The following is a 22,675-nucleotide window of genomic DNA, read 5'->3' as shown; positions in this document are numbered from 1 at the left end:
GATTGTGAATTACATTTGTTCAAGCCGGGGAATCCGGGTCATGTGGCAGTTGTATCGTGAGGGCCACGAAGAGTCTTGTATGGGCAGAGTATGCTCACGACAAACGCAGCTCCTCTTATACATCCCTAGCTTTTTCCATCAAAGTTTTTTGATCCATGCAGATCAATGCCGGTGCGTCTCCCTCAGGCCAAGGGCGACTACCCTTTAGACGGTAGGTCAAGCAATTTACCGAGTCCTGGACGATGCATTCCTAACGAATTGAGTTTTGGTAGTGATCTGGGGTGTCGGGCAGATTTAACGAGCTTCGGAGATTTTTCAGTGATCAGGGGAGGCGTTGAGCCTTGTTGCAGGGGTCAACCTGGGGAAGCAATTAGGATGTGATGCGAAGGATTGAGTCCTTGATCGACACTGGATAAGATCACCGCGCAAGAGGTCCGAAATTCGGGTGGAACAGGTACGAGTACTCGGTGTGGGTAGTGAAAAGAAATACCTTTGAGGTGGTCGATATGTTTGCGGATGACAAGCACCAGCAACAGTGAGAGAGAACGTGAGTAGGTTGCTCGTGTGTGTGAGCCACTATCCAAAGTTTGACTTCTGGGCGCCACTTCAGGTGCTCAGGGCACGTCCCGGTTTGGTAAGACCCTCTAACCATGAATGGGAAAGGCCTAGCTGCACGTCCTTCGACCGGCCTAGCGCCCCAAGACTGGGCCAGCCCTGGCCTTAAGCCTCAAGACTCGTGCCCTCCCGGTGCTGGCTCCCAACTGCTCCCTCTGATTTGCCAGCCTCAGTGGTTTGTTCCTGGAACCCACATGGGCTTACTAGGCTCGCTTAAGCCCGACTCGCAGTGAGCTGCACGCTCGCCGGTGGCGCTTGTGCATGGTCCGGCCTCGTCTTGGGCTTCGGTAACTTGGTTGGTCTCCTCTGGCACTTTCCTCTTTCTCCTCGATTCAATCTCTCTTCAATTTGCGCCGCCAATCACTTGGTCCATCGACACTCTCAAGTTGCATGCTTCTTTTCATCACCCGAAGTCCCATCCTCGCTAGGTCGTCCTTCACGCTCCTAACGGCTGCGTTCGGGGTCAGATAGGCCAGCTGCTAACCTCAGATCTCACTGGTCAAACAGCCAGTCTCGTGGATGACAGGATGGCTGGCCTCGGACCCCTTTGCTGAGTGTGCTGGATGTTCCCACCACCTCCCACCACCCTCCAGGACCGTGGCCCACTCACACAGATCGTCTTCCCAAGGTCAGCTCGAAGCTGAAACCTCGCGCTGACTGCCATCCATCATTCGCAGGTCGGGGTACTCATGGCCTGCGTGCGAGTAATAAGAACATCGTTGTTTGCGAGACCTCCTTATCTTGCCCTGGCCGTATCTGGCTGAAGCTCCTTCTGTTCCCTCTTTGTTCTGTACCAGTCAGTTCTGTACATCAAGCCGCGTCCCGCAGGTTTCACAAGTTCCGGGTGCTCTTCTCGCATATTAAATCTTTGACGCAGGCTTCCGAGGCAGAAGACAAATTTCGAAAACCGTTTTCCGAGGCGATAATATGCTGTAAGACAAAAAGAACGCAAAACATCCTCCAGCCTTGGCGACCAGCAGACGATCAGATTACCGATTCGACCCAGAGGCTGCTTTCACAGTCTCCTCCGCATTACCTTCCGATTCAGTCGAGATATCAAACCTTCCAGTCGCAATGAGTAAAAAACTTGGACTCCAGACGGACGCTCAGGTAGGTATCTCGGGCGAGCGAAGTGAGTCGATCAAACACTGACCTCTCTACAGGCTTTGATACCGAAGAAGTATCGGGGCGACGATGACGATCCACACTTCATTCCTGACTCACCTCTCATCGACCGACAGGCCCTGACTGCACAAGAAGAGGGGGAGCTGAAGCGCATATGCGCCTTGGTATTGGCCAATGTACCACATTCTGACGACATGTCGGATGACCCTCTTAAATACATCGCTGCTCAGATTCAAGAAGGCAAAGCAGCACAGCCGAAGCCCAGTGCGAAACGCGAACGGAAACTCGACCCTGCTCACAATGTTGAAACTACCGCTAGCGTGACACACCAATTCCTCGACATACAAGACGACTCCGCGACATCCTCGGAAGTTTCTCATCGCGGTACCATAACTGCCACTGACTATTCAACGCCCTTGACCAGCGCCGGTATAACCCCTGGCGAGACAGCGCGACGTTTCTCCGACGCCGCCCGGAAGTCCGTTAATAGCACCAAGAAGCCTGGCAGCAGCCTCCGAAATGAGTCAACCACGGTGGCAACTAAGAGCCGAACGACCTCTTCAGGTGGCGTCCACAAATCGATGGAAGCGAGCAAGCCTTCTGCCGAAGCGGAAGCAATCAGAAAGACGCTGCGAGTCGTAACAGACGGATCATCACGACCCCAAAGTGGCAGCGGGAAATCAATGGAGCAGCCTCGTCCTGTCAGATTTTCGGCTCTAGACTTGAACAAAAGCCTTCCGCCCCCTCCGCCTGAATCTCCGCCTCCCGAGGAACAGAACCAACCCCATATCAGCAGATTGATGAAAACCATTCGCAAAAAGAAGAGTATGACGAAGGAAGTCAGGAGTTTTTCGACTGGATCGGTACCTCCAATGCCCTCGACCGATTCGCCGAGAACTCCATATCTCCACTCGTCGACGACAACACCTGTAACAGAGAATCCAGCTGTGACAGCTCAAGAACCTCCAAGAAAGAAATTCAGAATACCTCTTTTCCACAGGAGACAACGACCGGCAGATGTCCTGGTTACTTAAATATGCTCCTCAACTCGGACATAATTCCGCTTTTGTTTTCGGGTTTGCAATTCGGCACAGTACAACCCACACACTCATTCTTTGATGACACCAGCAGCGTAGGCGTTCAGGACATTGACGCCGGGAGACGTCTAACTGATCTTCCTTTCTCAAGGAGGGCACCATCGTTTCAATACAATGTATTCTTTTTTCATCACACACGACGTTTTGTCATAACACTCGACGACCTTTTCATTTTATGTGCAACAAAGCTTTGGAGGACTTATGGGTGTTGATCTGTTTCCGAAAGAGATTCTCTCATGTTATTGCTATGGGCGGCCAGCTTGTTATGCAGCGACGAGGGAGGGTAACAGATGAGGTAGTGAGGGTGTGTATGGGCACAAATCGAGGACACTGCGCGTGTGGGTGTGTACACGGAAGGGTTACATACTACTGAAAGAATACGGAATCAGTACACTCAGGAGACCAGGCAACTCATAGCAAAGGGAAAAGTAATCTGGTCACTGACAGATAAGACGAAAATATACAGAATATGTGGCCACTGGCCTCATAATTGACTGCGAGAGATTCAAAGCCCTCAATTTCACATGGTTCAACAAGGAGCTCAAGCCGCCATCATCGAGACTGGGAGCTCAGCATGTTCCATGCCGCAGGGTCATTCGTCTTGGTCCTCGAGTTCTTTCGGTGTCTAATCATTTCCCGCGCCTGACATGATACCGAGTACAATACCTGGTACTTACATAGTAGAGGTATATCTAATGAATCCTTGAGCTCGTGCCTCCCCTCGAATTTTTATTGGCAACGCCATCGCTATGCATTGTGTACGAAAAGGACGCATCTATTCGTTCATGACCCATTGCTGTAGGACGATAAAGGGCCTGGCTTAGACACCCCCAAGGCAACCCCTGGCGATAGAAAATTCCCCGTCGTCTCGGTGTTCCTGCAAAGAGATTACCTCTGGAAAACAAAAGGTTGCCTGGCAACCTGGACTGGATCACTTAAACCATAGCCGACGCCCCAGCACTGCTCACTCCGCCAAACCCAGGAAACAGGTCGCTTTCGTCCATGCTTGTGAGGCCACTTTGTGCACCGGGCCCTGTCCCGCCTCCTGTGCCGCCTCCGCCTGCACCTGCACCCTTCGCCCCTCCGGACCCTTGATGCTTGCCTTTGGGACTACTCTTGTTCGCCTCCACGGTGACGGCTTTGCGACCAAGTTCGGAAAGTGCCTGGATGTCTTGACCGAGCAGGGCGAGGAGGCTGACGAGAGAAACATCGTTGGATTGCGCCAGGGAAGCAGATGTCAAAGGGTGTTCTTGGGATGATTCTGTGGCCGGGGTGAGCAGGGAGAGGCGTGTGAGCAGAGCTTGGATGTTGCGTAAGTGAGGGAGTTGCGATGGGTCCGGTGTTGTCGGCGTCAGTCGTAGACTTTCCGTGCCAGTGCTTGGAGCAGAGACATATGAGGGTGGAAGGGACTGGATGAAGCTGCTCAGGAGTTGAAGACGTGACTGCAGCATCCTTACACCGTTGAGCCGGGTCGTTATATTGGCGATCTGGTCTTCTTCTTCCGGATTGAGCGCCTTCAGTGGTTTCTCTGCGCTACCTGTTTCCAACATGTCGGGAGTGTCTGGTTGTGGGTCTGCTCGCTTCTTGCCCTTTCTGTCAGTCTGAGGAAGTTCAGATGACTTTGGAGTAGGCTCCTCGGACACCGCATCATCGATTGCCGTTGCACCACCTGCGCCCTTGGCGACATAATCTATTGCAATCATTTCCGTCTCGTCTGTCTCGATCGTGTACGGTATTTGGCGGAACTTTATGCCGGATGGCTCTTCTCTGTCAATCTGCATTGATCCCTCTTCTCCGTCGGGTTGCATTGTCCCATCATCCCTGGGCTGTTCACGGTCGTCGACACTCTCATAAATCGTGATGGGCAGTTTTCCTTCTCCAGAATCTCCGGATTGGATTGCTTCAGGGTGCAAGGCCAAGAGAATGGCGTTTTCATTGCAGCAATCGGTCGCCTGTTCCTGTAGGGGTACGAATTCGGGCATAGGTCCTTCAGGTGAACAAAGCGTGAACCAGCCGACGAAAACCAGGGCGGGGGATTTGTGGACCGCAACATCTTCTAGACATTAGTCGACGTACTCCAGGAACACCTTGGCCGTAACTCACATTGTTGGATCCTCGAGTCCAGCCACGCAATGTCAAACTGCCATTGTCCTTCGGGACTTCTCACTAAGACGGCAGGAAAAGCATGTTCCACTGTAATTTCCCTACCCTTATGCTGCCCAAGAAGCCCTCCCGCCACGGGGCCTGTCTGTTTTCGCAGCGAATGTCTTGTGACTTGGTCCGATATTGTGAGGAGAACAAGTGGATGGAGAGAGACGGTGAGGTCACTTTCGGAGGGCTTCGAAGACAGGAGAGGATTGTCCGAAGGTTCAGCCATATTAGGAATCACAGGAATGGCCGCGATATGGGGGACGAGAGATAGAGACTGGGTTGTCGAGGTGAGCCTGTTCGACACTTGGACAGATGCGGAGCCTCAGTCGGAGATGGAATCATAGACGGCGACCTGGAGAAGCAATGCGGGCAGCCTTGGCGACATTTTGTCTTGCGACTTTTGGTGGTTGGCGGGGCAGGCCGAACGAGGGGACGAGACAAGGCTACCAGAGGGATTCGTAACGCTCGCCTTTAATTACTGCTTGGATGGCTATGCCTTCTACTTCTCCTTTCTCTGACGACTGTCCTGTAACCTGCTAATAATGGATGCCCTGGTCGAGGACTCTGACAAACTCTTTCCAGAAGTCTTTGCGCATCTCGCCGCAGTTGAAGGGCAACCAGGATTGGCTTTAGACGAGGAACTTCTGAAACGTGCCGAACGAAACCTAACTCCTACTTCACCGAAAGACTTATTATGGCGGGTGCTAGGCACGGGTGAACAGCTATTGCAGACGCTGCAACAAGACCCTCGACCGCTTACTCGACTGCTCGAACAAGTCATCTCGCTACTCCCCTTCGACGAGCTGAGATCCACTATATCCGCGGAGAAGCTCCAAGAAGGCCTGAGTTCGCCATCAGTCTCGATACAATTGCTTTGTCTAGCATATCTGCGGAAGGCTGCGGACTCGCCCAGCGGCGCCTCCTTTGTTGCGACGAGTTCAAGTCTTGTTCAATGTCAGTTCACAATCTGGCTGTCGTCTGAGAGCACCGAGGTTGCGGAACGTTCATTGGAGGTGATCGAAGCGTTGCTTGCCATCGACAGTCAAAATAGCACCACGGTACTATCTGCAGGCCGCAGCTACGCCGAAGCACAAGGGCAAGGCTTGCTTTGGCGTAGAATATTCCATGATCCTGATGTGTACACAATCCTCTTCGAATGGACATCACTAACGAAATCGAAACGAGACGTCAAAACAAAGAAAGGCATGCAACTCGTCACAATTTCCCAAGCACGCTTATTCGACTTCATTGCGAGAGTGGCACCTTACGACTGGACAGCGGTAACAACTTCTTCATTGGCCCAGATTGAGGCCGAATTCCTGAGAGACAACGGTGGCAGTGAGCCATTTGGTGGTATCCTTCGATATGCTGCCTCTCATATGATTGACCAAAAAGACATCCTGATGGAGGTGTTGCGCCAAGATTTCTTTGTCAAGTTACTGGGAGTGGTGGAAGAGAGCAACAGGCAGGATGTATCTCCCCAGCTACTGGAGGCGATTCAACAGGGTGCTGGGATTACCTCAACGAGGGAGGGAGACAATGGCGGCCTCCACCGCTAAATTTGAGCTTGTACTAGAAAAGTCTCGGGTCTGTCTAGGCATTGCTGGCTTGAAATGCGATATGATGTTGTTCATTGCTGGCAGTCTCGTCGCTGCGATTTCACACGCTTGAATGGTGGTTGTTGTCGAGTGTGCTGTACTCTAAAGAATAAACCTCTGCATTAGTTGCCACTTGATAAACATGTACGATAATCTCTTATAGAGTCGCTTTAATGGGGTCCATGTAATAGCGTGTCTACCTCTAGAAGGCCTGATGTCTTGATGACGTTCGCTTGACCTTCCATAATTCTGACGAGGCTGCAGCCTTGCAGAGAACCCACCCAGAAGTTTTACCTCCGATCCACCGCAGGTCAATGCGATTCAAGACGTTCGCTTTTGCCATGTATTCCTTGTCGTGTATCGTTTGACGGCGATGGTTGGGAGTCCTCCGGGGGTATCTGTGTTGCTTTCAATCAGTTCTACAGTGGCATTCGACTAAAACTATGGCTACTTTCTCCACTGCAGCCCGACCTCTGCTTCGACTAAGAACCCTGCGATCATGTGTCCCCCATCGCTTCGCGACTTCCTCTTCGTCAGCCAACACCACCAGCTCCAAGCGAGTCCCTAAAATCTCTCCTCAGAGCTCCATATCAAAAGCGAGCATTCCCAATCCGAAGGGGCCCTCGACGCCTTCGACCAAGGGTCAACAACCTAGCATACCATTACTAGGAGGGCCAGCTTCGCAGTTTATCAGAGAGCTGCCTCCAGAACTAGCGAGAAAACAATGGTACGCGCAAAAGCTATACGAGGCAGGGCAAACAGCCATATACAGGCCCCCTTCTCATTTTGGCATCTACGCCGCCTCATTTATCATGGGAAGTAGTGCTATTGGAATTGCTGGTCTTCTTGCCTACAGCAATATCTGGGCTTGGGAAGGTGACTCTGATCTGCCATGGTTTGTACCAGTCGCACATCGATTAGGCATTTTTGTCTTCTCGGCCGTGGGCTGGCTCATTATGATGCGATCAATAAGATTCATCAAAGCCATCGATCTGGTACCGGTCAATGGGGTCGTGAAGATGGCAGTGCAGGTACGCCGACCGCTACCTTTTCTGAAGCCGAAGGAATTTCTCATCGAGCCTTACCGCTTTCAAATGACCCAAAAGTTTGTGCAACAATTGGAGGAACCTGCTTTTATGAGGGATCCTGTAGGGGCATCGTCTTCGACAAACAAAACTTCGACGGGATTCGCATCAAGTTTTGGGCGAGCTATCAGCAAAGCAATCTATTATCCTTTTGCATCAACAAGAAGGTTGATGACGCTTGAAGGTATTATGTTTGTCAACTTTGAGGGCAGCCGTGGCAAGATGAAGCTGGACACACATGGCCTTTTTTCCAATGGAGCAAAGGATCTTATCGAAATGGGCACCATAAGTCCCTGATCGCCTTGGGCGCCATGTTTATCGAAGAAACTTTCGTCGATCTCCTTGAACATTTGCCTCAGGATATCCTCGGACCCGACCTGCAGCAGATGCAGGTCGGATTTCCGGACACCCATGTGACGGTCAGAAAGCCTTTGGCTCGGCTCTTTCGGCAGATCGTGCACGGCCCTTAGAAACCAAAGGTCATCAAGCGATGAAACCCATGACGGATATCGGCCACGTACCGCGTGCGACGAAGAAGCTTTTGTACTGACGACTGATCTTTTTCGAGGCCAGCTGTATTATCATTAGACTGTACAATACCCGGAAAATTCTCACATATCTTTCTGACGGGACATACTCGGAAGGCGCTCGCTTGTCGGCGAGCCGATCAACTACTCCTAAAGCCTCTTCCAATCATTCTGTCATCTATAATCGGTTCTTCTGGTCCTTCATGCCCTCGAAGGCTTGCTAGTATTAAGCGCACAAGCCCTCGTGCTATATGCCCCTCTCTTGCGGACTGGGCAGCGACGCAGACCCTGTCGTCTCTCCCACGTGTATCGAAGAGGATATGCTTTAGAAAGGTGACATGCAATGGGATACGAGGTGGCTCTTCGATGGAACAGTTTAAAGGGGGAAAGGTGTATACTCCGGACATAGGGCAACCGGGAAAAATTCTTTCAAGCAGTATGCTGTGTGGCTTCAGAACGTCTCTATCAAGTCGCCCACGATCTAATCCCCTGCCTCTATAGAAATGCCAGAAATGCCCAGTGAATTCGCCCCTTCGCTCCATTGCTGGCCAGAAACATATCCGCCGCGTACGCTCATTCGCTCATTGTATTGCCATCCTCTCCCATTCTGCGCCGGTCTACCAATGCACGTTGTTTACCGGGGCCGCAGCAGGTGGCCCTTCGCCTGTCACATACGCTCTAGTCAACCCACCATCCACCACAAACTCGGTCGCATTGACGAAGCTGCTCTCATCGCTGGCCAGGAACAGGACAGCCTGGGCCTGCTCGATCGCCTCTCCGAAGCGACCCATGGGAAAGTGCACCTCTCGTCTGTGCCTCTTTTGCAAGTCATCGCCCAGCCAATCCTGCAGCAAGGGCGTGTTCAACGGCCCAGGGCAGAGGGAATTGAATCTGATGTTCTCGCGGGCGTGGACGATTGCGAGTTCGCGCGTCATGGCGAGAACAGCGCCCTTGGATGCCGTGTACGCGAGTTGCGGTGTCGCCGCACCCATCAAGGCGACGAAACTCGCAACGTTGATGACGGAGCCCTTTTTCTTCTGGTGCCGCCGCATTGACAGCACCGCGTGCTTGCTCCCGTACCACACCCCTTTCACATTAATAGCTTGAGTCAGGTCCCAGATTTTCTCGGGCGTGTTGATGGCGTCGTCATCCTGGGCATGCATGATGCCGGCATTATTGAACATGATGTCGATGCCACCGTGTCGATCTTGGGACTCGACCGCCGCTTGGACATCCGACTCCTTGGAGACGTCGCACTTGATGGTCTCCAGACGTGGAGGGTTAGGGACGAGTTCTTTGACTTTGGCCAGGGCTTTTTCCAGGGCCGGTTCAGAGATGTCGGCCATCAGGACGGAGGCGCCTTCTTTGGCGAAGAGAATTGTTGTTTCCAGCCCTATTCCGCCTGCTGCACCAGTAATGAGTGCATTTTTACCCGCGAGGCGGCCAGGTCTTGACTCGGTAGTCATACTCGCAGATGTCCACCTCTTCTTGTTCAGCGGGTTGGAGGACGGCGGGTTCAGTTTATGAGAGCAGACCACAAGTGAGACGGAGAGTGAATCAGAGGGACTTGTTCTTTGCAGAGGACGTTGAATTGAGGACGATGACGGAGAGATTCTCAAAAATATCAATTACCACAGTCGCACAGCCGTGGATCTTCTTATCTAATCAAACAGTGTGCATTCGTTGGTGCTGATGGTGGTACGTTGGTGGTGTGGGTGGCATTTGTGGCATGTGTGGGCTCGACTCGTGTCCCCCTTCCGAAGAAACCCGCCCACCAGGAATGCGATGAGATGCCCAATGGGGGAAATTTTTAAGCTTGACGCCCCCCGAGAGCTCCTGGCTCGCTGGGTAAAGCTTGTCGATCGGAGCACATGAGCTATTGCTCTTATTAGCAGCGGGAGATGTGGTCCGATAGTGACATCCACACTCAGATCTCAAGCAGGGCGGATCGTGATAGGTCCTGCATTGCATTGCAGGGAGGAGACGACCTTCGATCGAGAGGATTGTCCCTACGTGTGGAGACTTGTAGTTACCAGATAGGTAGGTATACGAGTAATTAATAGAGATAGTGTCTGCTACTGTACTCGGTACAAGTGGCTGTGTGCATTAATATTGTTTGACTATGTACATCATACTGGGTCGGTATCTCAACACCGAGCTGCAACTGGTGGCAAGTGCTTAAGTGCATATCCTCCGTACAGACAAGGGGAGCTTATCAGCGCCACCTCCACTTCGTCCCCCCCAAGCATCCATCTACAACACCAATCATCTCCCCCGCTTTCCCGCGAAACACAAGTACAAAGTCCAGCTGTTGGACGCCTCGGTGCTTTGTCCTTTGTCTCTGCTCCCACGCAGCTCCCCTCTCTTCCTGTCTTGTTGTCTCACTTCTCGCCATGGTCAACAAGGGAGACGGAAGGATCCCGACTCTGGACGAGCTGGAAACTGCGCTGGCCTCGGATACAAAGGTCAAGCTCGCAGGCCTTGATATCGACGGCACGCGCCCCCTGCCACTTGGTTTATATGACACCTGCTAAACTCTACAGGGATCCTCCGGGGGAAACTCGTCTCCAAGAAGAAGTTCCTTTCCGTCGCCAAAGATGGGTTCGGCTTCTGCAGCGTCGTCTTTGGCTGGGACATGCACGATATGACGTACTTCCGCGAACTCGCCATCAGCAATAAAGAGAATGGATACAAGGATTTGGTGGCCAAGGTCGACCTGTCCACTTACCGGCGGATACCTTGGGAGGACAATGTGCCCTTCTTTCTCGTCAGTTTCTACGATCCAGATACCGACAAGCCCATCTCCGCGTGTCCCAGAAGTCTGCTGCGGACGGCTGTCGCGAAGCTGCGCAAGGCGGGATATGGAGCGATGGCTGGCGCCGAGTACGAGTTCTTCACATATCGCGCTCCCAAAGACGAGTCAATCCAGACGAGCCATCATTCCTCTTCCACGACAGCTTCTTTCCTACAGAACAACCCCGTCCACGCCCTCCCGCACCTGACACAAGGCATGTTTGGCTACTCCCTAACAGATCCTATACACAACCAGGACTGGTTCTACAGCATTTTCAACACCTGTGAACAGTTCAGATGCAATGTGGAAGGCTGGCACACAGAATCAGGGCCGGGAGTCTTTGAAGCCGCCCTGGAGTTTGGCGAGGTCACCGAGATGGCAGACCGAGCCAGCTTGTTCAAGTACGTGGTCAAAGCTATGGGGAGCAAGTATGGTATTACGCCAACATTCATGGCCAAGCCAAAGGAAGGGTTGCCTGGGAACAGTGGACATATACATTGCTCGATCGTGGACAAGTCTGGAAAGAATCTCTTCTACCGTGGCGAGAAGGACCCCAACCCTCCGTACAAGGACCTCGAGTATGTGTCTGATCTAGGCCGACAGTTTCTGGCGGGACTACTGGACGGTCTTGCTGATGTGATGCCGATTATTGCACCCACGATCAACTCTTACAAGCGCCTGGTCGAGAACTTTTGGGCTCCGGTCACGGTTTCTTGGGGTCTTGAACATCGAGCTGCATCTATTCGTTTGATTGCTCCACCAACGGCATCAGCGAAATCTACAAGGTTCGAAGTGCGGGTTTGCGGGGCGGACGCCAATCCTTCCTTGGTGCTGGCCACTATTGTTGCCCTTGGTTGGAGAGGTATTGAAAAGAAGCTAGAGATCAAATTACCACCCCTTGGTAAAGGCGAAGAGGTCGGGAGCCTCAACGATAAGGGAGAACGATTACCCAAGAACCTCAGGGACAGCACGGCACGATTTATGGCCAAGGACAGTGTCGCCCGCGAAGTGTTTGGCGACGAGTTTGTACAGCATTATGGTGGCACCAGAGAACACGAGCTACGACTATGGGACGAAGCCGTCACGGATTGGGAGGTAAGAAGGTATATTGAGACCGTATGAGACGATACGCGCTGGACGATTTGAGTGAGCAATGCTATCCATCTATCAGGGTTTCTACGATATATCTGTTTACGAAGTTCCGAGACAACTTCTTCAGATAACAACACCCTGCCCGGTTCGCAACAAAACGGCCTGTGATGAAATCAAACCGGCCGCCCTAAAGACTGCGGCGCTTGTTAGACAAGCAATTGTCGCGGCATGAAGAAGGCCGAGATCGTCTTCACAAGGAACTGGGGACAAAGCATCTTTCCTGCCACCAAATCTGGAAATGACACCCCTCGAGTTATACAGCCACGACTAGCTGGCTGACAGGTTTCACGTGCCAGATACCCCCTCCTCTTTCCTTGCCCGTCATATTGCTTGAAGGTCCAGCGATAGGAATTGGTGTTTTCTCATTGTCTCCGCCGGCGTATTCCTGTTGCTGTTGTTGATAGCACCACTATCGAAACTTGTGCAAGGAAACAAAGACTGATCTGAAGAAGCTTCTTTGTGCTGGACCTCTCACCACCGGAAAGACTCCTGAAATACCCTGCTTTGTTGTCTTTGCTCATGCTCTTTGTCCATTTATGGAAACATATAACAACGGCGCTTTATTGTTCTTTCTTGGTCGCTATCCTGTCGCCTCGCAATGCTTTGCTGCAAAATGTTGCTCTTATTCCATTCGAATTCTTCCACGCTCGCTCCAGTTTTCCTTCTTCTCCATCAAGCATTCTCGTTGTTACAAGTCTCTGGCGCTGAACGTGATACACCATGAGCTCTGCCCAACAAGCAAGGAGAAGCACGAGGGTGCGAAAGCAAACTGCAAAGGGGCGCGACTATTCCCAGCTCCTAGCGCAAAAGGCTATCTCTCGAGGTGCTCACAGCGCTGGCGCTCAAGCCCAAGCTACCAACGCGGCCAATACTTCCCCAACTAATTCTACTAACAACTCTAGGAGCAATGCTGACAGCGGCCGTCGGAGATCGAAAAGAATCCGAGCGCGTGTCGGTGACAATCCTTCTAGTGGTACGTCCAACAAAAGGCGCCGAATCTCCCCTCGAAGTACTCCAATTGAGGCATTCATGATCAAACTGTACGCTGAAGTCCACCATGCGGCTACGGCCAAGACGATCGGACAGTGGGATCGATATTGGACACAACACCTGCTTCGACAGGCTCGAACCCTACGCTTCTTCGATCTCCCTGAGGCGAGCACCAGCCAACGTTTGGCGGAAAAGCTGGACAAGTTTGAAAGCAACGATCCCAAGGAGAAGAGGGTTGCAGACCTTGCAAAAGACGATGTCGACATTAGCCATGTGCAGAGGTTGATGGATTTCTGTGATGAGCCGAGCCTTCTCCTCCTGACCATCTGTGCACACTCCAAAAGCTTTCGCGACGCAATTGTTCGCAGCGACGTCGAGAGCAGGGCACAAGCTCAGCCCGAATGGAGACAGTTATATCCCAAAATCAAAGAGCGTGCGTCGAGCCTGGAGCTCTTCGCCAGAACGCACAAGTTTGAGTGGACAGACGCCCTCTTTGCCTTCAATGACCACTTTGAAGATCTTCTGACAATTGTATACAAGGATTGTCGCGATGCCAGCGGCAAGGACGGCGCCAACTTTGGAATCGGTGACGATGATCTCAAAGAAATCCACCAGATCGGCACCGAAGACAGGGATCGTGTCCATTATCACTGGGTTCTGCCCGTTAACGATGGAGAACCGGCGGTCTGGCCCTCTATCAAATGCACCACCACAAAGGACCTTACTGAGGCCGGATTTGTGGACGCTGAGAAGGCGGTCGTGGGCATTCCAACGCAAGGCAACAACCTCGAAGTCAACCCGGGGTCTCTCTTCTCTTCGGGGTCGAAACTAGAGCTCCTACATTTCAACATTGACCAGGCAATCGTCCTTCCCAACTACGCGTGGCCCGCCGAGACGCGCAAGGTTATTCACACTGACGGGAGCGTCTACGAAGACCCGACTTTCTGTGGATTCTCAAACAATCCCTGTAGAGTCTGTGGAGCCAAAGCAGCCGACTCAAACACGCAGCCGCAGCAGCAGTCGTCGGACCTTGCGTGCCAATGCACGTTTGCCGATCTTTGCAAGGTGTACAACAAATCCCCTCAGAACAATCACCACGACATCCTTGTGGAGCTGTACACCACCGCTAAAACGGGCAGGGGTGTGCGTGCGCTGCAAGTGATCCCGCCCTGGACCTACGTAGGCGAGTACGTGGGGGAGATCTATGCGGTTGAGGCAGAGGCGGACGACATTCCGGGCTCGATGGATAACCACCGGTATGACATCGCGACGTACCACATGCAAGTCGACATCGCGCGGCCGGAGGACTTTGAGACGAGAACCACGGTCCGATCTAAGAAGAAGGGACAGGCCAAGGGGACGACGAAGACAGCCCCTGCAACCACCACCGCCACCAAGACAACCAAATCCGATGTCCGGCCGCAATACACGGTCGACGCGGCGCACCGGGGCGGGTGGACGCGGTACGTCAACCACTCGTGCTCGCCCAACACGCAATATGTGTTGACGAACGTCGGACAGCACACCCTCATCATCGTCCAAGCACTGCGCAGGATCGCCTTTGGAGAGGAGGTCACGGTCGACTACGGCGATGACTATTTCGAAAACCTAGGCATCTCGTGCCGGTGTGGCAGCCCGAGGTGTAAATACAAGGACGTCGATAGCTCGCGGTCGAGTCCGAGCGGCAGTAAGTGAGAGTGGGAGAGAAAAGCCCACACTGAAGATTGTGGAAACAAGTGTAAGTACCGGTAAAAGATCCAAGCGACAGCTGACGAGGCTGAAGGATGAATAGGAGCCTTCTATGTGCTGTACCTTTTGGGGGGGGGGGGGGGGGTGGGGAACCTTTTGTTGGATCCGCACGGTGAGAATCTTTTCTTGTCATTTGTATACAGTATAACCATGCTGTTATGCGATTTGTTTCTTTGGAATATATTTATATAATATTTTCATTCAGATGATTTCATTCTTTACATTTTCGCATTCAGGCATATCTTACATATACATAGATCCTTCCGCTGTGCAATGTGGGTCAGGTCTGAGTGGCGCACTCGGTCGAACGTGGAGGAGATCCTGCCGATGCTCCTGATCTCGGTCTTTCTTTGAAAATGGAAAGTCTCTTCTTCCTCTTTCGTCTCCCTGTACCTCATACAAGTAAGGCTGGAATCTACCGACCTTTGATCTCACCACGCTGCCTCAGGTGTGCTTATGGCCCTGGTGGCGCTCGTATATGTGATGCATCACTTGACGTCAGCTTCGCCAGGTACATATCGACGATGACGCCGAGTTTTACTTGGTACTCAAAGCACCCAAGACCCTAGTGGTGCCCATACCTATTTATTTCAATTGGGGTTAAAGCCCGTCCATCAATAGTGCAGGAAATTTCCCCCCAGCGCGGAACCGCCAATCGGACAAGGATGATCTGCAAGGGCAAAACTGATGTATCTGATGCTTAGTAACTCTGGAGGTGGAGGCTTTTGGCTGGAGGTGAAGTTAGAATCTGACGTGATATTGTACGGGGGTATGAACATATGTACATACATTCTTGGCCTCGTGTGTAGTAGGTGTAGCCACAGATGCACGGATGAGAATCACCACGTCAAGAGGTTTGAAAAAGATGAAGAGCGAGCGTGCCTCGCAAGGTCCGGCGAATGAACGTCAAGAAGTGGAGACATTCACCCAGTGAAACTCCAGATGCGGTGGGGCCATAAGGCTACGTCTGTATTTGGAGCGACTATATGAGGATACAGTCCTCGTACGCTCCGTTACTTTCCTCGAACAGGAGCACTCTATGAGAACAAGAGCTATGATGTCTTCGTATTTCACGCCAAAAGACTCATCGTCAAGTGCTTACTCCGTATGCATACAGATTCGTACGTCCCTTTACCAGGTTCGCTCGAGCCACGGCCCATTCCTTATGGGGCACAACGGCTCGTTTCTTCCTCCCTGGCGCCATCTGTGGGACATTACAAGTCGAGGCCGCTAATAGCTGTTTCCGGAGGGCTGGGTCAACTTTGGGAAATGAGAGCTAGATATTACGCCCCAGACGGGGGAATTGATTGACCCTCGACCGAGTATTAATCATCTTACCTGATACGAGTTTTGTCGCCTCGTCGCCACTCGTATGGAGTACACTGGCAACTCCCGAACACATGGGCATGGAGTTTGCCCACCCAAATGTTGCCCATCGATGCTTCGGGCGCAGCTTGGGTTTCATCCCCCGCGAGGGGTCAGCCCCGTCTTCTCGTGGCCAAACCTGCCGCTGATGGTTGTTTATAAGAACTGCTCCTGCGCTTGATTCTGACCCACCAACGGTGATCCCTCGTCGTGGAGCCTTTAAAGGATCGCGAGCGCCGGCACGAGTATATCGATCTCAGAAACTACTCGAACAATGTCCGCATCACCCACAGTCACCACCAAGGTTGTCGAGGTCAACGGCGTCTCACTTTCCTACCGGGAGAGCGGGAAAGGCGAACCTCTGGTCCTGGTCCACGGCCATATCTCCGATCAGCGCACCTGGATCGACCTCGAACACAGACTCGCGACCCGGTTCCACGTCTTCAATTACAGTCGACGCTACGCTTGGCCCAATGAACCCGTCAAGGACGATCAGCCCACGCCCTGGGAGCAAGACGCCGATGATCTCGCGGCGTTCATCGAGACCTTGGACATCGGGCCCGTCCATGTCCTGGCCAACTCGTCGGGCGCCGTCATCAGTCTGTACCTGGCGCGGAGGAAGCCTCGGCTGTTTCGAAATTTGATGGTCGAGGAGCCGCCCGTCATTGGACTGTTTCTCCAGACCTTCCCTCCTCCCTTGACGTCGGTGCTCTCCTTCCTGCTGCACCACCCCATAACGTTCTGGCCGGTGATGCGGTTCGGCGCCAGCACCACAGGCCCGACGATCGTGCACTGCAAAAAGGGAGAATACGACCAGGCCCTATCCGCCTTCTGCAGCGGCGTCATGGGCCCCAAGTACTGGCCGCGCATCCAGGCGAACCCGGACCGTCTGCGCCAGGTCGAGGACAACGCCAAATGGCTGTGCAACTTCTTCCGCTACACCTCCATGCCAAAGTACTGGGTGGAGGACGCGCAGAACACCAAAGTGCCCCTCCTGGTCATGGCCGGGCAGGAAAGCGCCGCTCATCAGTGGTGGACTGTCCACGAATTGCACAGGGTCAGCGGCGCGCCCAGGAAGAAACTCGTCTACGTTGACGCTGCAGGGCACCTGATGCACGAGGACAACCCGAAAGCTGTCTTTGAGGAAGTCGTAAAGTTTGTCTCTCGATGAAGCCGCCGTTGTTGCTTCGTGGAATTGAAATTGCGCTCAACCTATTCCAAGTCTTGGCTTTTGAGCGTATTGGACCTTCATATCGTGTCTCCTTTAGTGTGCCAGTCCTCGAGATAGTATACACAAAATACCAGGTTGTTTATTACGGTTTCTTGTACGAGTACCTTGTAGAGACGACTGTATTCAGGGGTATATGACTAAGCAAGGCTGCAGCCTCACATAAGTTCAGCCTTGCGCCTCGCCAAGCCGAGCCTCCAACTGCGCTGTTGCTCCGACTCTAGAATTCAGTGCTCTTCTTCTAAAACAATGCCGAAGGGATGAGCCTGTCATGTCCTCACCGGCACGTTTCATACGCGACGTGGCGCTTGGACGTCATTCGAACACTGTGTCGGTCCTTCGGCGACCCTCGCCCCGGACCATCAGTCTCCCTCCGACGAGAATATGTCAGGTCTCATTCGCGCAAGACCAATGCCAGGACTTCTCAATCTACCCTCAAGGACAAGGACGGTGACACACCAAAGACACACGATGGGTCAGCACCGGAAGCTCCGTCTCACACGAAACCAGACAAGAAAGAATCCCCGCGAGGGGGATCTTTCAGTCCGTTCAGCGAACCTAGTCGTCGAGCCATCAAAGAGCTACTTTCGGATCTGAAGAAAGCAAGCAAGAAGATCCAGTTAGGGAATGAAAGTGCAGAATCCTACAGCTTTGGACCACACAGGTCGCTAAATCTTGATGCACCCGCAGACGTGGATACGCAAGATAGCCCACACTCGCGGCCTTCGACCAGCGTTCCCCTGCGAGAGTATCACTCTACCCAGGAAGAGGCTTCGGACGCGACCAATGCCGGAGGACACCAAGCTATTAAGGACATACTCACGGAACTTGAAGATATAAGTAAAAGGGTCCTATCCAAGGATGAAGATGGCACTGGTACACACCTTCGAGGAGAGATACCATTACTTCCCGAGTCACCAATCATCACACAGGTCGCCAACGAGGCGAGACGACGTGAGGAAAGGAAAGAGCACCCATCCTATCGACGCATCAAAGGGTTAAAGAATAACCCGTGGGCGGAAATTCTCGCGAGCCCCATCCGAGCTTGTCAAGGTAGCGGCGCAAGACTGCCAGCCGACCTTTTGTTGGACTTTGGATATGTCAAGAACGAAAAAGACGGCAAGATATATCTGATGCCTGCAGAGCTTGCGGACGTCGATGCTCTAGAAGCAAAACTGGCAGAAGAACTGGCGATATTGGAGGGTCAATCACGAACACTCGACAATGTGACTAAGATGAAGGCAGGCAATCATTATGTCGCCAAAGATGGACCGATGGGAGGTGATGGTGGTGCGGACGATTCACTAAGCGGTCCAACAGAAGCCACCCAGATGACCACCAGCTATCCATCAACACCTCGAAGACACATCCCTATACAGAGCCGCCTTTTGCCCAACATCACTTTCCTGCGCCTGGTGACCCACCAAGCAACTCAACCCACCAGGAAAGTGTCCAGATCTTCATCACCAACTACACTCGAGACGATTCCCGGCCAGGTGGGCAAGTTAGTCCACTTCGACGCCCGTGAGTCCACGTCAACTGCGCAGCACTACCTGCAAAATAAGTATCGTTTCGACGCGCTGGCTAGTGGGCAAGGTACAGAAAAAAAGGAGCACCAAACGGACTCGGATCCATCCTCCGCTGAGCAAGGGAAAACTAGGTTCAACTTGAACAGGTTGCAATGGCAGCCTGATATATATCTTCGGATCGCGGATATCATGCGAAAACGCATTCTCGTTGCAATGAAGATGCTGGCAGATTCGGAGTCGGTTGCCAATTCCGAGGCGCCCCCCGTCAGGCCATTGGGTGTTATTGCCCTGCCGACACCTCGGGGTGGGAATTTCAAGGGCGAAGAGCTGCGACGGTTGATGAGGGGATCACGATCTACGGCCGTATCTGCCGGTATCAGAATTCGAGCCGTTACAAGTGAACCAAAAGAAGAACTGTCTGCACAAGCCGGAACTCCTTCCACTGCGGATGCCGGCCTTTCCATGCCGGCTCAATTCGCTCCTCTCACCGCCCAAGAACCGGATTACTACACGCTTGGCCATTCCGAGTGGCTCCCCGGAAGCGTCTTTCTACACGTTGGCAACGAGCACGATGCGCCTCCTTATCCCTCGGACCCGTCGACATCGCCCCTCCCACCCTTGCCGTCAAATAACCCCCTGATCCCTCCCATGATCACCGTTCTGGATACATATCGGTTCCCGGCCTTCTCGCTTCGTCGTCTGTTCGCGAATCCGTCGGCACCGGGAACCTCTGACCTGGAAGAACTCCATAGTCTGATTAGAAGGGAGTCAATCTTCCAGCACCCCAAGACGGCGGACTATCTTCTTCTAGTACGCCCCATACCCGGTCCGGCAAAGGCCGTCATCGAAGAAGTCTGGCGTCTCTGGCGGTACCTGGGTGGCAGGAACATGGACGTGTCCTTCGCCTCCGACACCAAAGGAGAGCCGAGGCCCGACAAGAAAGACGCTGACGAAGAGAACGGCCATGATACAGAATCCGATGGAAAGAAGACAAGGAGCGCGCGCGAGCACAGCGCCGGAACCAATGCGAAGAAGGATAAATCGACCAGCAGAACTCAGTTGCGCCCCAAGCGGTCCTAGCTAGTTATCTACACTGTAGATACGAGAGCTCCTCCCTTCCTCCCTCCCTGGTTCTGGTTCTGGTCTGCTTCCCAACGGAAACCCCCAAGCCAGGAAGGAGGCGGAAGACCTATCTCCCACTCTCGCTCCCTCGTCAAAGGGGAATCTCGTTTCCTCGATATCATCTTCACCACCCTCCCCATACTGACTGTATACACAATGTACCGTTATTGTAATACCATGTATGTATGTATGTCCTTTCGAGAAACAGCCAGCCACCTGAAACGAGTTCCGGTCTGTGTTGTACCGAACAACGTTGATTTGATAACGAGCCAACCCGCCCAATGTTTCATAAGGGGGGAGGGGGGACAGGGATAAAATGAACATGTCTCTGACTTGGACATTATTGCAGTCATTGAAATCCTGTGTGTGCTTCATACCTAGTAAGGATGCTCGATAGGCAACCCGGGTTCGGCCGCTCTGTATTCGGTCGTGCAATACCGTCCGATCCAGGGACAGCAGCGTCCTCCTTGTCCATGCCCTCGCTGAACTATTGTTCATCCATCAAATCCGACCGCCGGTTAGGGCTACAAGTAGCCAGGAGCATGCCGCACTGCAGCTGTCCCATTACTGCTCTTCCTGCTCCGCTCCGCGCCTGTGTCTCATCGCCGTTAAGCGCCCTAGAACATACATAATAAGGACATGACTCGAGCATCGTCGGCTGCCATCGCAATATAAAGACGTGAGGAATTCACAAATATGTCCGAGGTCCGCATCCAATCATGGCCACCCCTACGCTCTCTTCGTAGGCCCATAGCAGTTCCTCGAAATATAACAATGAAGCTTCGGTGGGAGAAAGTTCTTCAGGCTCAGGACTCTAGCCGACCCTATACGCATCATAGATGACTGCCCGGGCGTTAGCAGGATGAACTATCCTCCGGCCAAGGCACGACTTACTCTCACCAACTCTCCGAGTTCCACTTCCCACCCAAAGACAGGTGTTCAGAAACGCGTATCTCTCATCGCCAGTCTCGAGCTCAACGGTGATGCGGAACTTGTATTGGTTGGCCGGAATGGTGTCTGCCACCGTGGGGTCGTTGAGTCGTTCGAGAATATCTTTGGCACCTGTTCGCCAACCCTTGGACCTTGCTGTGATGTAGGCTGGAGGGTCATCATTGGTCTGGAGCAGATAGCTGGCATCGCTGCGGGCAGAAAGGTCCTTGACGACTAGCTGATTGTCTTGACCACCAGGCTAGAGGCAGGGTCAGTTGATGAATGATTATGGGGTATTGACAGGATGCGACGTACAATGACAATACCTTTGCCCCATCGTCCAGCCCATTGTCCCCCAACAATGCTGACCCAGTCGCGCTGACCGAACAGGCCTGACCCAACGCCAATCTTAGGATTGACCTTGATGCTCATGCGGAAGTCAAGTTCAAGGGTTGGGGTGGGTAGCTGGAGCGAACGGGCCACATCACCTTCATCAAATCTGTGAAGAAGGTTGTTTGCAGGTATTGACTCCTTCATGACATTCTGATATGTTGTGCACTCAAGGAGGTGCTGGCGTTGTCTCGATGTGTTCTTGGCCCTGATCTGGTTGCAATAGATGCATTGTACCGACAAACACTTGTCCTCCTCTTTGGCTCTGAACTCGACAAAAGCAGCATGGACATCATCGAGAGGTGGCGCGGGGAGGCTGGAGCCAGGAGTGGTCTTGGGAGCCTTTGTGGGCTTTGGGGTGTGACGTTGGCTAGGGGTGGTAGAGGCGGGAGGCGGCGGGATGGTCGAGCCATTGGACATTCCTTGCATGGGAGTGCCGTTGGTAGTGAGGCCATTGTTCATGGGGGTAGTCGCATTGTGGGAGATGGAGGGAGTGCTGTATCCATTGGGAGCGCTGATGGCATCGCCAGGAGACGATTGTGGACGACCGGCATTGGGATGGTTTTGCAGGCCAGGACACTCGAGCAGATGTTGCTTCTGGCGCGAAGTGTTCTTTGCACGGATCTGTTGACAATAGATGCATTGGACAGACATGCATTTATCGTCCTCTGTGTGGAGACACGAATCAGTCAGCTGCTCCTCTCGTCTATCGTCACAGTACAGTATGTTGTATCGTGATACGCGTACAAAAGGTATAGTACAGTCAATACTGAAGGTGACAATACTACGTACGTACCTTTGGCCTTGAACTCGACGAATGCCGCATGCACATCCTGGTCAATGGTGCGCCCCATGGTTCGAAGAGAGACAGTATCGACAAAGACGAAATTGGGCACTCGATTGAAGCAGCGTAATCGATACGGCGCACAGGGTGAAGTGGTCTGCTTTGAAAGAGGGAGCCTTTTTTACCTGCGACAGTGAGGTGCGGTGTTCGGTCACGGGCCATTGGCCTCCTCTGACAAACCGTGACTGCGCCGGCGCAGGGAGGCACGCAGGCAGTTAGTAGTGGCAGGCAAGCAAGGAACCGTCATTTCTCACCCCCCTTCGCCTGCCCCCAAAACTGCGCTAGTAAATTTGCCCCAAGACAATCAACATCCACAACTCCATCCCCTTTCTCAGCTCATCAGGCCTACCGACAAACCCCTGTCGCATGCCCTGACACCACTGG

General features: G+C 52.9%; 10 protein-coding genes across 10 annotated transcripts; 7 read left to right on the top strand and 3 right to left on the bottom strand.

The window, feature by feature from the left end:
• Positions 1-1,689: 1,689 nt before the first annotated feature.
• Positions 1,690-2,774, top strand: Z517_10287 (uncharacterized protein; the record flags this gene model as incomplete). The annotated part of the gene is made up of 2 exons (XM_013423899.1): positions 1,690-1,725; positions 1,779-2,774. The coding sequence occupies 2 exons, from the start codon at positions 1,690-1,692 to the stop codon at positions 2,772-2,774; spliced, it is 1,032 nt and encodes a 343-aa protein (XP_013279353.1).
• A 998-nt stretch (positions 2,775-3,772) lies between these two features.
• On the bottom strand, positions 3,773-5,214 carry Z517_10286 (uncharacterized protein; the record flags this gene model as incomplete). The annotated part of the gene is made up of 2 exons (XM_013423898.1): positions 3,773-4,890; positions 4,941-5,214. 2 exons carry the CDS (start codon positions 5,212-5,214, stop codon positions 3,773-3,775), a joined length of 1,392 nt encoding a protein of 463 aa, XP_013279352.1.
• A 316-nt stretch (positions 5,215-5,530) lies between these two features.
• Positions 5,531-6,547, top strand: Z517_10285 (uncharacterized protein; the record flags this gene model as incomplete). Its single annotated transcript, XM_013423897.1, has 1 exon — positions 5,531-6,547. The coding sequence occupies one exon, from the start codon at positions 5,531-5,533 to the stop codon at positions 6,545-6,547; it is 1,017 nt and encodes a 338-aa protein (XP_013279351.1).
• A 482-nt stretch (positions 6,548-7,029) lies between these two features.
• On the top strand, positions 7,030-7,968 carry Z517_10284 (uncharacterized protein; the record flags this gene model as incomplete). Its single annotated transcript, XM_013423896.1, has 1 exon — positions 7,030-7,968. One exon carries the CDS (start codon positions 7,030-7,032, stop codon positions 7,966-7,968), a length of 939 nt encoding a protein of 312 aa, XP_013279350.1.
• An 847-nt stretch (positions 7,969-8,815) lies between these two features.
• On the bottom strand, positions 8,816-9,664 carry Z517_10283 (uncharacterized protein; the record flags this gene model as incomplete). The annotated part of the gene is made up of 1 exon (XM_013423895.1): positions 8,816-9,664. The coding sequence occupies one exon, from the start codon at positions 9,662-9,664 to the stop codon at positions 8,816-8,818; it is 849 nt and encodes a 282-aa protein (XP_013279349.1).
• Positions 9,665-10,591: 927 nt separating this feature from the next.
• On the top strand, positions 10,592-12,114 carry Z517_10282 (uncharacterized protein; the record flags this gene model as incomplete). Its single annotated transcript, XM_013423894.1, has 2 exons — positions 10,592-10,712; positions 10,742-12,114. The coding sequence occupies 2 exons, from the start codon at positions 10,592-10,594 to the stop codon at positions 12,112-12,114; spliced, it is 1,494 nt and encodes a 497-aa protein (XP_013279348.1).
• A 750-nt stretch (positions 12,115-12,864) lies between these two features.
• Positions 12,865-14,829, top strand: Z517_10281 (uncharacterized protein; the record flags this gene model as incomplete). Its single annotated transcript, XM_013423893.1, has 1 exon — positions 12,865-14,829. The coding sequence occupies one exon, from the start codon at positions 12,865-12,867 to the stop codon at positions 14,827-14,829; it is 1,965 nt and encodes a 654-aa protein (XP_013279347.1).
• A 1,693-nt stretch (positions 14,830-16,522) lies between these two features.
• Z517_10280 (uncharacterized protein) lies at positions 16,523-17,419 on the top strand (the record flags this gene model as incomplete). The annotated part of the gene is made up of 1 exon (XM_013423892.1): positions 16,523-17,419. The coding sequence occupies one exon, from the start codon at positions 16,523-16,525 to the stop codon at positions 17,417-17,419; it is 897 nt and encodes a 298-aa protein (XP_013279346.1).
• A 317-nt stretch (positions 17,420-17,736) lies between these two features.
• On the top strand, positions 17,737-20,085 carry Z517_10279 (uncharacterized protein; the record flags this gene model as incomplete). The annotated part of the gene is made up of 1 exon (XM_013423891.1): positions 17,737-20,085. The coding sequence occupies one exon, from the start codon at positions 17,737-17,739 to the stop codon at positions 20,083-20,085; it is 2,349 nt and encodes a 782-aa protein (XP_013279345.1).
• Positions 20,086-20,941: 856 nt separating this feature from the next.
• Z517_10278 (uncharacterized protein) lies at positions 20,942-22,301 on the bottom strand (the record flags this gene model as incomplete). Its single annotated transcript, XM_013423890.1, has 4 exons — positions 20,942-20,970; positions 21,022-21,316; positions 21,373-22,115; positions 22,244-22,301. 4 exons carry the CDS (start codon positions 22,299-22,301, stop codon positions 20,942-20,944), a joined length of 1,125 nt encoding a protein of 374 aa, XP_013279344.1.
• Between the last annotated feature and the right edge of the window lie 374 nt (positions 22,302-22,675).

The sequence above is a fragment of the Fonsecaea pedrosoi genome, assembly GCF_000835455.1.
Source record: "Fonsecaea pedrosoi CBS 271.37 unplaced genomic scaffold supercont1.7, whole genome shotgun sequence".
NCBI lineage: Eukaryota > Fungi > Ascomycota > Eurotiomycetes > Chaetothyriales > Herpotrichiellaceae > Fonsecaea > Fonsecaea pedrosoi.
The sequence above is the reverse complement of the archived record's forward strand: the minus strand, read 5'-3'. Positions and strand labels throughout refer to the sequence as shown.